The 15548-nt window shown below is 46.9% G+C and overlaps 1 protein-coding gene across 3 annotated transcripts; it reads left to right on the top strand.

The window, feature by feature from the left end:
• The first annotated feature begins 670 nt into the window (after window positions 1–670).
• Window positions 671–14252, top strand: WRAP53 (WD repeat containing antisense to TP53). 3 transcript variants are annotated; one of them, XM_090292084.1, is made up of 10 exons: window positions 674–1289; window positions 1444–1542; window positions 1780–1891; window positions 11896–11984; window positions 12184–12274; window positions 12380–12512; window positions 13222–13295; window positions 13490–13593; window positions 13739–13873; window positions 13989–14252. In XM_090292084.1, exons 1-10 carry the CDS (start codon window positions 886–888, stop codon window positions 14233–14235), a joined length of 1488 nt encoding a protein of 495 aa, XP_090148210.1. In that variant the 5' UTR covers window positions 674–885; the 3' UTR covers window positions 14236–14252. The 3 variants fall into 3 exon arrangements, with proteins under 3 accessions (XP_090148211.1, XP_090148210.1, XP_090148209.1); XM_090292083.1 differs by having other exon boundaries at window positions 13087–13295; XM_090292085.1 differs by lacking the exon at window positions 13739–13873 and having other exon boundaries at window positions 671–1289; window positions 13087–13295.
• The last annotated feature ends 1296 nt before the right edge of the window (window positions 14253–15548 follow it).

Raw genomic sequence — 15548 nt, 5'->3', positions numbered from 1 at the left:
TCCACTGAATTACTCCAGCCAGGGCACCATCTTTTTTAATTTTTTTCTAAGTGGGTAATTTTAATTTTTATTTATTTTTGTTTTTGTTGACACCGTTACATATGTCCTCCATTTCCCCCTTTTGCCCCGTCCACCTAGTTCCCATCCCCCCACCACATCATCTTTTATTTCACAACTCTTAATCACTATCTGAAAAGATTTGTTCCTTGCCTTCAATACCAACGTAAACCTTAGTCTACTGTCTTATTCAGTGCTGTATTTCCTAGTGCCTAGTATAGTACTGGGAAGAAACTAAGCTCAGTAATAAATATTTGTTGAACGAACGAATAACAAGTCTGAGGAACTTGGCGAATGAGATACAGAAGTTCACAACTAGTAAATCAAACATGGCGCTTGCGCCCTCTTCAGGTGAAGTGGTGAATAGGTGCTTTAAGAATAACCGCGGAAGCTCAGGCATTTCTCGCAGGAAGAAGCTTTCATATTAAAATTCCCAGTAGCTACTAAAAACGCTTGGGGAACGGTGAACCGTGATTTGTTACGTCCCTGTTATGCCCCTCCCGTGGGTCGCCCGCGAAATTTGATGCGAGATGCGGAGGTCCAATCGAAAGGTCGGCCTAATTCCCGCGAGAGCAAGTGGCACGTAGAGACCAATCGGGCTAAGTTCTGCCGTGTTAACACGGGTGTTCGCCTGTTAGTTTCGCCTTCCGGGGTCTTCTGCCCTCTCCCGGAAGAAGGAAGGCGCAGATGGGTTTCTGCAGTAGGTTTCCGAACCTTTGCGAACTTTGAAGTTCTGTTGGCCGCTCCTCGGGCCAAGCACCTAGCTGGTAACCAGTGGGAAGAAGGTTGCCTGGCCGAGGCCAATGCCTGCCGCGCTTCTTCTGCAGCATGAAGACGCCCGAAGCGCCACCGTTAGCTCCCGACTGCCTGTCTTCAGACCAGGCCCCAACTTCAGCCCATCTCTTTCCTCAGGCTTCCCCGATGGATAAAAATACGGACCCAGAACTGATGCCACTGCCATCCGAAGGGGTTGATCCGCCCCCGGCGTCCCCAGATTCCATGGCTAGCTCAGCTGTGTCCCAGGAGCTGGGGGAGGGGAACCCAGCTTCTGTCTCCACTTCCCTGGAAACAGGCTTCGGAACTTCTAGTGAGTTGAGCCCTAGAATCAAGGAGCAAGAACTATCTGAAAATGTGAGCCTTCCTGCAGAGGAAACGAAAAGAGCAGAATTGGGGCCTGGAGAGGCCATGGAAGGCGTGTCTGCGGAACCTGCTCCTGAGGATGAGGATTCCACGTAAGTGGTGATGGCAGTTGACTCAGGAATCCGAGGAGACTGGAAGTGTGTGATGGATGGAAGTGTGAGATACACCTTATCCTCCAGTCCTCAGGCCCAATTCTCCTCTTTGCTTTGGCGACTCAGGTTTGTTGTCCCCCCATCTTCCTTCCAGCACTTGGAATTACAGCTTCTCCCAGCTACCTCAGTTTCTCAGTGGTTCCTGGTCAGAGTTCAGCACCGAGCCTGAGAACTTCTTGAAAGGCTGTAAGTGGTAAGGAAAGTGGGGCAGGGAGATAAACACACCGGCATTTTCACTTTAAAATATCCCATTTATGTGGGAGTAGGAGTAAGAATCCCTCTTGGTCTGAACTTCAGTTTTATCTGGGATAGTGTCTTTGACTTCCCTCAAGCTCTTGGGGGCATACTGACCCCAGAGATAAGCTCAGCCCTAGCCCTACACTTGGAAAATGTAGATCTGTCCAGCTTTCTAACGATTGTCTACTCCTAGGGCCCCCGATGGTTCCTGCATCTTGACCAATAGTGCTGATAATATCTTGCGGATTTATAACCTGCCCCCAGAGCTGTACAATGAAGGGGAGCAGCTAGAGTATGCAGAAATGGTAAGGGTAAGGGCTAAATCAGCCCCTTCATCCTTCATCAGACACTGAGCATTTTCTCTTTCATTTTTTCCAAATATTTTATTAACTTGTTTTTAGAGAGAGGGGGAGGGAGAGAAACTTGGATGTGTGAGAGGCACCTATTGGTTGCCTCTAGCCTGCCCCCCAACGGGGACCTGGCCTGCAACCCAGGCATGTGCCCTGACCCGGAATCAAACCAGCGACCTTTCGTTCACAGGCCGGCATCCACTGAGCCACACCAGCCAGGAAGGACACTGAATGTTTTCTTCATCATGATTTTCCATAGATAGCATTTTCCACCCTGAATTCTGAAGTCATTTAAAGATGTGTTTGTCTTGCCCTGACCCGTGTGGCTTAATTGGTTGGGTGCCCTCCTGCAAAATGAAAGATTGCTGGTTCGATTCCCGGTCAGGGCACATTCATGGGTTGTGGGTTTGGTCCCCAGATCAATGTGTCTCTCATGAATGTTTCTCTCCCTCTCTCTAAAAATAAGTAAGTAAAAATGTAAAACAGACAAGAACAATAAAGAGATGCTTGTCTTTTCTTTAGTTAAGGGTATGTGTTTTTCATAAAAGTAATGTATTTCTCATGACAGTACTTAATTGACTTACATATTTTTAATTTTTATTTTGAGAATACGTTTATTAAAGTTGGGGACAGTGAAATAAGGAAAGTCTTAGGATATAAGAAGCAACAGGAAAGAGCCTAGGCAGGGCTGTTTTGGCTTTCTAGAAATGTTATAGGAAAGAAATGGGCCTAGTCATGGCTGGAAAGTCAAAGAAAAGGGGCCTTGGGCCCTGGCCTGGTAGTTCAGTTGGTTAGAGTGGTGTCTGGATATGTACACCAAGGTTGTGGGTTTGATCCCCGGTCAGGGCACATACAAGAATAAGCCACTGAATGCATAAGTAAGTGGAACAATAAATCGATATTTCTCTCTTCCCCTTCTTCTCTCTATAAATCAGTTTTAAAAAGGGGGGCGTTGGAGACAGGTGCAGGGGGTTAGCCTGGAATGAGCTGCTGCTGCCCATTGCTCCAGGTTGCAAATCTCCTGGGAACCATTAGAGTTTAGAAGATGCCCGCCTGAGAGAGAAGAAAGGTGGGTGTGCTAAGGAGAGGGAGAATGGCGCCTACAGGTGTTTATTGAGTGATTACCAATGTGTCAGTTACTATTTGGTGCTAGGGTAGTGGTGAATGAGACAGATGAGCTGGTTTGCTTTCTTGTTTGGGAGATAGACAACAAATGTGTAAATAATCAAGTTCATTCTAGATGACAACAAATGCCCTGATAGAAATAAATAGAATGAGGAGAAACTAAGGAGAGGACACCACTTATGTAAAATAGTCAGGGAGGGGCCCTCTGAAAAGGAGGCATTTAAGCTGAGACCTGAAGGATTATGAGACCAGTCAACTGAAGAGCTGTAGAAAGAACATTCTGGGGAGAGGCAGTGCTCTTCCAAAGACCAAGAGCTGGGAAGAGCTGTGTGTGTTCAAGGAACAGATAGGAGTCTTGACGTAGGTGGTGAACACACAATAGTGTGTACAGATGATGTGTTGTAGAATTGTGCACCTGAAACCTGTATCATTTTGTTAATCAGTGTCACCCCAATAAGTTCAATAAGAAGAAAAAAGAAAGAAGGCCACATGTGCCTGGACTGAGTCCAGTGAGGGGGGAAGTGTGCTAGGGGCTGGAGAGATAGCTTGTAGCCTCATTGTGTCAGATCTTTAGGTCATTTGGCATTTATTTGGGAAGCCATGGGAGAGTTTTAAAACATAAGAGTGAGATGATGGCTGAAGTTTAGAGAATGGATTGTGAGTGGGCAACAGTGAAATCAGGGAGATTCATTAGGATGCATTTTTCATGGTCCAGATAAGAAATGATGGTGGCTTGGGCTAGGGTGGTATCCAGAGAGGTGGAGAGATGGGAATGGATTTGAAAAGTATATTTTGTACTTAGAGGTCTATTGGATGTGGAGGTGCAGGGAAGGAAGCAATCAAGGGTGATGTCCAGGTTTTTGCAGCTAGGTGAACGGTGATATGACTTACTCAGGAGAAAACGGACATAAAAAGGTATTGAGCCCTGGCTGGTGTGGCTCAGTGGAATGAGCGCCAGCCTGTGAACCAGAGGGTCACCAGTTTGATTCCTGGTCAGGTCACATGCCTGGGTTGCAGGACAGGTCCCCAGCTGGAGGTGCAAGAGAGGCAACCACACATAGATGTTTGTCTCCCTCTCTTTTTCCCTTCCTTTCCCTGTCTCTAAAAGTAAATAAATAAGATCTTTAAAAAAAATTTTTTTTAAGGTATTGGGACAAGTCAAGGGCTTTTAGGTACATTAAATGTGAAATATAAAATTAAGAGGAGAAATCAGGGCTTGAGATATACTTTGGGAAGTGGGAGAGCATGTAGAATAAGTATCTTGTGTTTTGAGAACAGGTTGCATCTCGAGAGTGTAGATGGAGAAGGAGAAGGCTCAAGCAGAGCCCCGAGCATTCTAGTTTAGGGAGGTGGAGCGCAGAAGGAATGACGAAAGTGGGGGCAGTCACATCTGCTGTTGAAAGTGAGGCAAATTTAGAGAATAACCCAAGTAAACATTAGTGATCCTGACAAGAGCACTTTCAGAGGAGTGATGGACGCAGAAGAGGAAATACAGACAATTCCTTGGAAGAGTTTTCTTGTGACAGGAAACTGAGAAATGGAGTGGTGGCCAGAGGGAATGTGGGTCCAAAGAAGGGTTAATGGGGTGCCTCTGTGCTGTCAGGAATAACTCCAGTAGACAGGGATTGGTGCTGTAGCAGAGAGAGGGTTAACAAAGTCTCTGAGTAGCTGGGTGAAGACAGGCTCATAGAGCACATTGAGGACTTTGACAAGTGCAGAATCCTTTCTTGCGGTAGAAAGGAAGGCAGAAGATGCATTTAGCGGCACCTGCTTGGTGGTTGGAAGATTTTAGTGTCTCTGTCTGGTGGGTTTTCAGTGAAACAATAAAGGGAGGTTATCAGCTGAAGGAAGAGGGTCTGCGGTGAAGGTATGAAGGACCGGTCCTAGAGAGTCAAAGATCAAAACCACCAAGAAATGTGGTGTGCCCACTAGAAATTTGTTGCTTAAAGCAGTGCCCGGCATGTGCTGATTATTCAGTAAGCGCCAGTAGTCACTGATATTGGTTGAGTGCCACATGGAGGATAGCCTGGTTGGGGTGCCTTGAGTGTCGGTAGGATTATGTGTGTAGTGGTTGACTAGAATGGGAAGTGGGTAAGGAATGGATTGTAAATATATTTTTGGTGAACTGATTAATTGTAGAAATGGCAGAGCAGATGAATCGGATGGGTTAGAGGTGGCAGTCAGAGATTGTGGTGGTGACAAGGCCCAGGAGCCAGTTATGGTGAGTGGCTGCTGTCGAGTGAAGGCCATGGCTGTCGTCGTCGTCGTCGTCGTCGGCAGCCGTCCGTCTCGAGAGACGATGGTGTAGATTCTTAAGAGTCTATCTGCACCGCCGAGAATGGCTGTGCAGTCCAACTCGGGAGTGACACGGTATCTGTCTCCTCCCGTGTTGAATCGACATCTTGCGATGACGCTGGAGTGTCCTCTCCAGTGAAGCTGAAGCTACAGAGCCTGGGCAGGGTGATATGGAGGGTCTGCTGTTGCCCGTGCAGCAGACCCCCGCTCTCTTCGCAGCTGAAGGGTCCAAGGGAAAGACGGAGTCAATACAGCTTGGCTTCAGGTGCGCCGCAGGAGTTGCCGGTGTTGACTACAACGTCCAACCGCCTTAGGGACTCCGGCTCCGGATTTTCTGTCGGGGTTTACTCCCTTAGCCTTTCCCCTGAAGAGGTATGTCGTAGGCAGCGGAGGTTTTTTGGAGTCAGAGTTTTCCTTCTCTGATGTGCCCTGACTGGAAGATCGAACCAGCGACACTTAGCTCGCAGGCCGACGCTCAATCCACTGAGCCAAACCAGCCAGGGACAGGCCATGGCTGTAGGCACTGAGGAAGTTAAGGAACGGGGAAGGCCATGGTGTGGGACAGATGCATCATTCTTTCATTGATTCGGTCATTCAGTGTTTTTTTTTTAGTATGTTTTATGTGCCAGGCTCTGTTTTAGTGCTGGGGATTACTCAAAAACAACAAAAGTCCCTGTCCTCATGAAGCTTATATTCTAGTGTGGAAAAGAAGCAGTTAAAAAAAAAAGGTAAAAAATACACACACACACACACACACACACACACACACGCTTGGGCTAGGGTGATGTCAATAGAAATGGAGGGATGTGGATGGATTTGAAGCCTATTTTCTGGGACTTGGAGGGCAGCTGAATGTGGAGATAGAGGAAAAGAAGCAATTAAGGATAATGTCCAGGTTTATAGATACATATACATCTGGTAAGTACCATGGAGAAAAATAAAGCAGGGAGAGGACTGAGGGAATGAATTACAATTTTTAAAAGGGTGGTTGGGAAAGACCTCACTATTTAGGTGATATTTGAGCAGAGACCTGAAGGAAGGAAGAGAGTAAACCAAGCTAATACTTGGGGGAAGAATATGGTGGGCAGAGAGAATAGTAAGTTCAAAGTCCCAGTGGAAGTGAAAGTCACCAAGAATAACAGGATAATCTGTGGGGAGTGAGACAGTGAACCAGGAGATAAAGTCTCAGTGAATGACGGAGAGTGACAGAAAGTGGGGAGCTAGACTGATGGCAAGAACTGCAGACAAGCTAGAGTTTGGAGAAGTGAAAAGATTTGGAAATTACGGTGGGAAGCACAGTTGACACTCACCCACTGCCTGTCCTTGAGATGAGAATTAAAGAAAGCCTTGATGGCTTCCTTAAAGAAGATGGGTGCCCAGCTCCAGGGATGGTCTTGAATGCTTACCTACCGTGCAGCCCTATAAGATTGAAGTCTGCAGATGTTTGATTCTCAGTGCAAAGTAAGAGACACTCCATGCCCTGGAACAGAAACCAGGGGTGTCTCAGGGCTAGGCAACTGTGGCGTAGGCATCCTAAAAGAATTCAGGAACAGGGATAGTTAGATGAGATTGAATACATGGGAGGATGAGAATTTATTGTGCAAACTCATTTATAAGAAATGGGGCACTGGCTGGTGTGGCTTAGTGGATTGAGTGCCAGCCTGGGAACTGGAAGGTCGCAGGTTCGATTCCCAGTCAGGGCACATGCCTGGGTTGCAGGCCAGGTCCTAGTATGGGGTGTGTGAGAGCCAACCGATTGATGTTTCTCTCCCATATGTTAAAAAAAAAAAATGTTAAAAGGAAAAATGTCATCATTAACCACTCCACAAAATTCAGCTCTTTAAATTTTCTACTTTTTTCCAAGCTCTGTACAAATACTGAAGCTTTTTATGTGGCTGTAATCCTGTAGTAGATGGTTTTGTATACTGCTGTTTTCTTTTTAATAGTTACATCCTAAATGTTTTTCATGGTGCTGCAGTCTTAATGATGTAGGATATTGCACTGAGTGCCTGTGGTAGATAATTTTCTTACCTATTCCCCTGTTTTGGACATTTGGGTTTCCAAGATATATATAAATTATTCAGTGAGGATCTTAATGTGTTTTGATGGAGATGCTTTTTATAAGAGAAATTTTATAAGAAATACCTGGGTCAAAGAGGTGGGAGAGGTTATAAAGGGGATAAATGGTAGTGGGGAAAAATACAATAAAAGAGAACTTTTTGAAAATTATAATAAGAAAAAAAAAACAACCTGGTCAGGCAGTACCAGTATTTGTGGTGTGTGTGTGTGTGTGTGTGTGTGTGTGTGTGTGTTTTCCTGATCTTAAGGCAAACGCTTGTAGTTTTTGCCTGTTGAGTATGATGCTGGCAGTGGGTTTGTCATACATGGCCTTTATGTTTAGGTATGTTCCCTCTATTCCCACTTTTCTGTGAGTTTTTATCATAAATGGGTGCTGGATTTTATCAAATGCTTTTTCTGCATTTATTGATATGATCATGTGGTTTTTATCCTTCATTTTGTTTGGGTAGTGACTTGCATTTAATGATTTGCAAATGTTGTACCAGCCTTGCATTCCTGGAATAAATCCCACTTGATCATGGTGCATGGTCTTCTTGATGCATTGCTATATTCGGTTTGCTAATATTTTGTTGAGGATTTTAGCATCTATGTTCATCAGAGATATTGGCTTATAATTTTCTTTGTTTGTTGTGTCTTTATCTGGTTTTGGAATTAGGATAACGCTGGCCTGTTTGTGTTTTTTAAAAATTGATTTTAGAGAGAGAAAACATTGGTTTGTTGTTCCACTCATTTATGCATTCATTGGTTTATTCTAATATGTGCCCTGACCGAGGATTAAATCTGCAACCTTGGTGTATTCAGACATTGCTCTAATTAACTGAACTACCCAGCCAGAGCTGTTTTCTGTGTCTTGTGATATAGTTAGTCAATTTGTCTTCAAAGTTTGTGTGTGTCTTTTTAAAGTGCTGTTAGCATTGTGAGTGTTTTAGTTCTAGCCCAACCTTACTTATTAGATATTTTTCATTTTTAAAGTTTAGTATTTGATAATGGATAAAGTATATCTAGGTAGGGAAATTGGAGGGCATTTTTAAAAAAAGATTTTATTTATTTACTTTTAGAGAGAGAGGAAGGGAGGGAGAAAGAGAGGGAGAGAAACATTGATGTGCAAGAGATACATCAATCGTTTGCCTCTCACACGCCCTCTACTGGGGACCTGGCCCACAACCCAGGCATGTGCCCTGACTGCGACCCATAAGTGGCGCAGGCCAGCACTCAGTCCATGGAGCCACACCAGCCAGGGGTGGAGGGCATTTTTTGGGTATATCCATATACCTGTATGTTGCTTCTTCCCAACATAGTTTCCCAATTACTCTTCTTCCTTCGCTACCATTTCTAGGACTCCTGTTCCTGACTCCCCAGCTTCTTTGAGGACTCTCCCTCCCTGTGGCTCTTGCCTGAGGCCTTTACTTCCCTCTTGCCTTCTCCAGAGAAGACTGCGCACCCTGTGTGCCCTACGTATTTCTTAGGGCAGAGAGGGGAGCTCCCATTCCCAAATGCTGTATCTAGACAATTGTCCTTTCTCTTTGTAAAAACTTTTTCTTTGAGGCTTGTACTTTCTGATTCTTTAATTCACCAAAGACATTGTCACCTCATAGCCCTCCTGTGAATCCCAAGTCCTTCCAACATGTTGGTGACCTCAGGTATTCAAACCAGAAGCCAGGGTCTCGTACTTTAATGTCCGCCCCCACTGCACCTCCCGTCTCCGCACATCCAATTCATGACCGAATCCCATCAAGTCTACTGAATCTTTCTAATCCATCCACTTCTCTCTACTCCACTGCCTCTACTTTCATTCAAGGTCCCATTATTTTGGGCCTGATGTTACTGGAACAGTCTCCTGTCTTCATTTGCCCATTAAAACATTATTTAAAACACTAGGTGTTGGAGAAACAGTGGAGAGCAAGACAGACGTGGTTCCTGCCCTCTCATACAGGTATGATGTAGAGTGAGGAGCACAGAGGGCTCTAGGAACATGGAGCAGGGCTCCTTGCTCAACTTGAGGGTTTCGGGGAAAGCTTCCCAGTGGAAGAAGCATCTGTGAGACCTGAAGGATGATTAGGATTTCAACCAGGAGAAGTTGGTGGGGGAGGTAAAAGGAAAATACTGCGGACTTAGACATTAGTATGTGTGAAAGCCTGCAGGTTGAGAGTATGGTGAGTTGGCACCTTCTGAGATCTGAGAGCCAAAATGGTAGGGTGTAGAGATTTTAAAGGAGTGAGTACAGAGAGTTGAGCCATGAGTGGTGGGTAGTGGGTAGATGCCTGGTAAGGGAAGGCTTTGTAAAGAGATTGGGTTTTATACTGAGGGTTGTATGGAGTACTGAAATGTTTTAAGAAGGTGACACTGTACAGAATTCCAATTTAACAAGGTCTCTAGGGCCTTGATGTGCCTGTAGTGTAGAGAGTGAAAATGGATGGGGAGATTGGAGTGTGGGGGTGCAGAGGAGCCTGGAGAACATGTAGAGTTTTACAGAAATGCTAGCAAGAAGATAGTGGCTTCACATGGAATGAAGGGGATTGGGCAGATTCAAGAGAACCACAAGAAGTGTAATTGGCGAGATATGGAATTAGGTTGGACAGGAGTGGAAAAGAAGTGAAGGGGAGTAGTAGTAGTAATAGTAGTAGGTGCTCAGATTTCCGGCTTAAAAATTGGCTGTGGATTCCAGGAGGAACAATATGCTTAAAGGTGGCAGATGATGGTCCCTTAAGGACAAATTGAGTTTGAGGTGTGGGACATTCAAGTGGAGCTTTCCACCAGGCACCTGAATATATGGATTCAGAGTAGAGATGTAGCAACTGAAGTCATGGTTGGATGGCATCACCCAAGGTTCAGCAAATAAATAACTGACAAAGGACTAGTATCCAGATGATTTAAAGATTTCCTTCCAGTCCTGGCTGGTGTGGCTCAGTGGATTGAGTGCCAGCCTGTGAAGTGAAAGGTTGCTGGTTCGATTCTCAGTCAGGCACATGCGTGGGTTGCGGGCTGTGTCCCTAGTTGGGGGCGTGCGATCGATGTGTCTCTCGCACATCGGTATTGCTCTCCCTCTCTCTAAAAATAAATACATAAAATCTTTTTAAAAATAAAAGAGAGAAAGATTTCCTTCCAGCCCTGGCTGGTGTGGCTCAGTTGGCTGGGTGTTGTCCCACAAGGTGAAGGGTCGCTGGTTTGATCCCTGGTTTGGGCATGTGCCTGGGTTGCCAGTTCAGTCCCGGTCAGTGTGTATACGAGGGGTGGCCGGTCAGTGTTTCTCACATCAATGTGTTTCTCCCTCTCTTTCTCCCTCCCTTCCCCTCTCTGTAGAGATAAGTAAATGAAATTTTAAAAGAAAGTTATTAAAAGAGATTTCCTTCAAATCAGTAGGAAGGACAAAAACCTAGTAGAAAAATGAGCAAAAAATTATGAAAAAGCCTACCTAACTTGCTAATAAACATAGATAAATGTCTCCAAAAAACCCATAAAAATCTAACCTCAATAATCATAAAGAAAATGCAAATTTGTGCCATTTTATAATCTTCAAGTTGAGAAAAATTTAAGTCTGGCAATACCAACAGGATGCAGAGCAACAGGCATTCTCACACTGTTGGTGGGAGAATGGCTAGGGATGGGCCCATTGGAAAAAAATGTGACATTATCTAGCAGAGTTGGCAAAGTGCATACCATAGAGCCCAGTAATTTTCCTCTTTAGCAGAAACTGCAGAGAAACCTTCCCACGTGTATACCAGAGTGTTGAAAAGCACACTGGCTAAAAAACGGGACGGCCTAGCGACTGTCCATAGAACAGGGCAGATGAGTGGGGTACTGTACAGCGGTGAAAATGCGTGAGTTAAGCTAAACGCGTCACCGTGGTTAAATCTCGCAATCACAGACAAAGGCATGCAGTGTGATACCATTAATATTAAGTTTAAAGGCATATAAGACATGCTGTACATTGTTTTTTCCTTGTATATATTCCTAAAGAAATTTGTGAGAATGGTAAATTCACGATAGTGTATACCTCTGAGGGAAGGTTTCATTGGGAAGAAGTTTTAACTGTTTTGTATATTTTATTTCTTAAACTGGGTGGAAGAGTTACAGAGTGGGTTTTTTTTTTTTTTAATACTTTGCATATTTGAATTGTTTAATTTTTTTAAAGGCTCAAGTGGCACCTGTAGATGCTTAATAAATATGCTTATCAGCGGGTTGGTTCTTTGTCTCTGGGTTGGGATATTATTTATTTTTTCTTTAAGTGTTTAAAAAGCAAAAGGATGAATGTGTGTGACTTTCGGTGGCCCAAATCTGACATTAAAGTATGAGTTGACCTTTGAATGTTGAGGTCAAGGATCTGTTCTTCATATTGACCCTGTCTGCCTTTTCCTGCCCGGTTAAATGCTGACAGATGCTCTCCCTCTGCCGTTAAGCTGCTGGAGGGCCCAGTCTGTCTCCTTTCTGTGCCGTGACCCAGGCGTTCCATCTCTGTCCAGGTCCCTGTCCTTCGGATGGTGGAAGGAGACACCATCTATGATTACTGCTGGTATTCTCTGATGTCTTCAGCCCAGCCAGATACCTCCTAGTAAGTGATGTCCTCGCCTCCCTACCCACCTCAACAGTTTCAAGGGGACCCTCTACTGAGAGAGAGTCCAGGGCTGCCCAGTGGTTTCGGGAGGAGGAACCTTGGTGTGCCCTTCAGATGTGAGCTGAGAGGGCTGGTCAGTTGGCTTCCTCCACTCCCTTTAGCAGCACGGGGGCCTCAGTGTCCTTGTTTCTCTCAGTGTGGCCAGCAGCAGCCGGGAGAACCCGATTCACATCTGGGATGCATTCACCGGCGAGCTCCGAGCTTCCTTTCGCGCCTTCAACCACCTGGTAGGGCCCTCCCGCCTAGCCCCAGGCTCATCCTGGCCCAGCTCTCCTTCCTTCAGGATAGCTAAGGCTTTCCTGGGCCTGTTTTCAGCGCTTTCCTCCCTCCAGGACGAGCTGACAGCAGCCCACTCGCTTTGCTTCTCCCCGGATGGCTCCCAGCTCTTTTGTGGCTTCAACCGGACTGTGCGTGTCTTTTCCACAGCCCGGCCCGGCCGTGACTGTGAGGTCCGAGCCACATTTGGTAAGCATCTACGCTTCTGGAGAGGAGAAAGAAAAGGGCACTGCCATGTGTAGAGGGGACGTGTGTGAGCCAGAGGACCACATGTGGGGGAGGGTCACATCCTCCTCTGTACAGCCCTGGAGGCAGGTGGTGCCTGGTGTGCAGAGGACGAAACAGACTCAGGGAGGAAGTGAAACTTTCCTGAGGTCAGCCTGCTGGGTAAAGAGCTGGTTTACTCGGCTCCCTGTCAGCTGCGTACCTTTTGGTCTCCAAAATCTTAGTACTGTATCTGAAGGAAATAGGAGGTGAAACTGATTCTATTTTCCTATAAGCCTTCGGTTTTCCAGTCCTTCTGGGAAAGACAGATTTGAGAGGGAAGAAGTAGGTCTTGGGCATTTAGATCCTTTGAGTGGATAGAAGGATCTGGGGATATCAGAGGTCTTCTGATATCTTGCTTGTGACAGACGAGGTCGGGGGAGACATTGAGTGCTGGCACATGGGCTCTGGGACAAGAGACAGAAGTGTACCTCTTGATTAGCCTGGTTAATATCAGGTGCTGTTACTTCCTCCCTCACTTTGTTCCTTCTCTTTCTAGCAAAAAAGCAGGGCCAGAGTGGTATCATCTCCTGCATAGCCTTCAGCCCAACGCAGCCCCTCTATGCCTGTGGCTCCTATGGCTGTTCCCTGGGTCTGTATGCCTGGGATGATGGCTCCCCTCTTGCCTTGCTAGGAGGCCACAAAGGGGGCGTCACCCACCTCTGCTTTCACCCTGATGGCAATCGCTTCTTTTCAGGAGCCCGCAAGGTAGGAGTCATGTCCTGAGACCCCAAAGGGCAGTGGGCAGGAGTGGGGATGTAGTTTGATATGTTGGGGGATAGACAGGGGGGAAAAATCAACCCAAGCTAAAGGAGTGCCTGTAAAACCTTGAGGGGAGCACGGATGTCTGGGGGTTAGGAGTAAAGAGGGGTGGACTCCAGGCCTGTGCTCTGTGTCTTCAGGATTCTGAGCTTCTATGCTGGGATCTCCGACAGCCTGGTCATCCACTGTGGTCCCTAAGTCGTGAGGTGACCACAAATCAGCGCATCTACTTTGATCTGGACCCGTGAGTGATCGTGGGTTCTTCCTGCCCAGGGCCCAAATGCCCCCAGGGATGCCCAGCTATAGCCCAGATCCCAGCCCCTGCATATGAGGAATTCCTGGCCCAGGATAGTGACTCCATGCCAGCAAGCCTCTGCTCTCTTCCCCAGGACTGGGCAGTTCCTAGTGAGTGGCAGCACTAGCGGGACTGTCTCTGTGTGGGACACTGGTGGGGCTGGGCACGAGAGGAAGCCGGAGCCAGTGCTGAGTTTTTTACCCCAGAAGGACTGCACCAATGGAGTGAGGTCATCAGTTAATTCTACAGATAATGGGGCTTGGATTGGGGAGGGAAGTGAATTGCTGAGGGAGCAAGGATCTTCTCTCAGGGTGTTGACAGACCCTGCCCTTCTCTTCCTCCAGCCTGCACCCTAGCCTGCCTCTACTGGCCACTGCTTCTGGTCAGCGTGTGTTCCCGGAGCCCACGGAGAGTGGAGATGAGGGGGAGCAGGAGGTGGACCTTCCCTTGCTCTCTATGCGCCACGTCCACCTTGAATGTCAGCTTCAGCTCTGGTGGTGTGGGGGGAGCCCAGACCCCAGTATCCCTGATGCTCACCAGGGTGAGAAGGAACAGGGAGGGACAAAGGAGGGTGGGAGTGAGTTTATATAAAAAGGTTTTATATGTTATTAGAGTCTTTGTGTCTCTTTGGGGAGGTAAATGATGGAGAAGGGGATTGGGAAGGGTAATAGTGGGCTCTCTTGTCCAGCAGCATTGGGGACTGGCATATTGTTCCTGAAACCAGTGTTGAGAGGTGGGACTTAGGTGGGAGCCAATGGGACTGCTGAGCTTGGTGTGAAGTCAAGTGAGTGGGGGTGGGGCTTCATACCATTGACTGGTTGGTTGCTAGGCAACTTGGTAAACTGAAGTGGGGGGAACCTGTTTGAAATCTCACTCCCAAGGTGGGTGGCAGGGGTCAAAGTGAGCGACTGGGCAGGAGTGGTAGAAGCTGTGTGTCAGACAGTGGCAGACAAAACACCGCTCTCTCTGGCTCAGCACTGTTTACTATCATCCAGCAGCAGAGGGACCATTACTCAGCGCTGGGGGAGGGGAGCAGAAGCACCCCTCCTCCCTTCCCCTGGACTCCCCCCGGAGGCAGGTGATTGAGTAGCCAGTCAAGGACACACTTTAAAAGACTAAAGGTGCTTAAAGACACAGACGTCAAATTCTGTATTCCCATTAGATGCAGAACAAGGGCGAGTCTTTCATTCAGCAGTTGTCACTGGTGGTGGTTCTTCATTTATCTGCTCTGTCTTTGGGGGCGGGGGTGGGGGAGTGTGTTATTTCCAGCAGCGGCTCCTCCCCCACACACACCTTGCCAGACACTGTGAAGGGGAGCTCTGAAGAGATACTGTCAGCAGGGGATTTGATTTTGGATCTCAAAATGAAAGGGAAGGGACTGGAGGTCTGTCACAGCTCAACAGGGGAAAGGAATGTCACCTCTGCCCAGAGGTGCTGAAAGCTAGGGTTCTTACACCCAAAAAGGCATACCCCTTCCCTTCCCCCAGGATAATTGGAAACAGCCCTTCCAGCTGAATGTGGGTTTGGGGTTGTAGGTACTCCTTTTCCTCTTTCAGCTCCATTTCTCTCCATAACCATCAAAGAAGGGCCCAAGTTTACCCCCTAATCGCTTGCTTTTCACCCAACCCGTAGATAACAGTAAAGGGTACAGGAGACGGTGACAAGAAAAGACCCCATGAGTGGGAGAGTTCAGCAGCTTGGGTTTGGTTTCTGGCATTAGCCTAGACACCGTGACCTTGGGCAAGTCCCGGGGCCTCCTTGAGCCTCAGTTTCTTTATCACTGCAATGGGGATCCTTTAGCTCTGCCCCGCCCACCTCACACAGGTGGTCGCGATGATCACTCAGCCCACTTGGTAAAGTGCGAAGCCTTCAAGGTTATCATTCTCTACAGACCTCCCGGGAGC

The sequence above is a fragment of the Furipterus horrens genome, unplaced genomic scaffold (genome assembly GCF_987537825.1).
Source record: "Furipterus horrens unplaced genomic scaffold, mFurHor1.1.pri manual_scaffold_11, whole genome shotgun sequence".
NCBI lineage: Eukaryota > Metazoa > Chordata > Mammalia > Chiroptera > Furipteridae > Furipterus > Furipterus horrens.
Note: the sequence above shows the minus strand (reverse complement) of the source record. Positions and strands in the feature narration are given on the sequence as shown.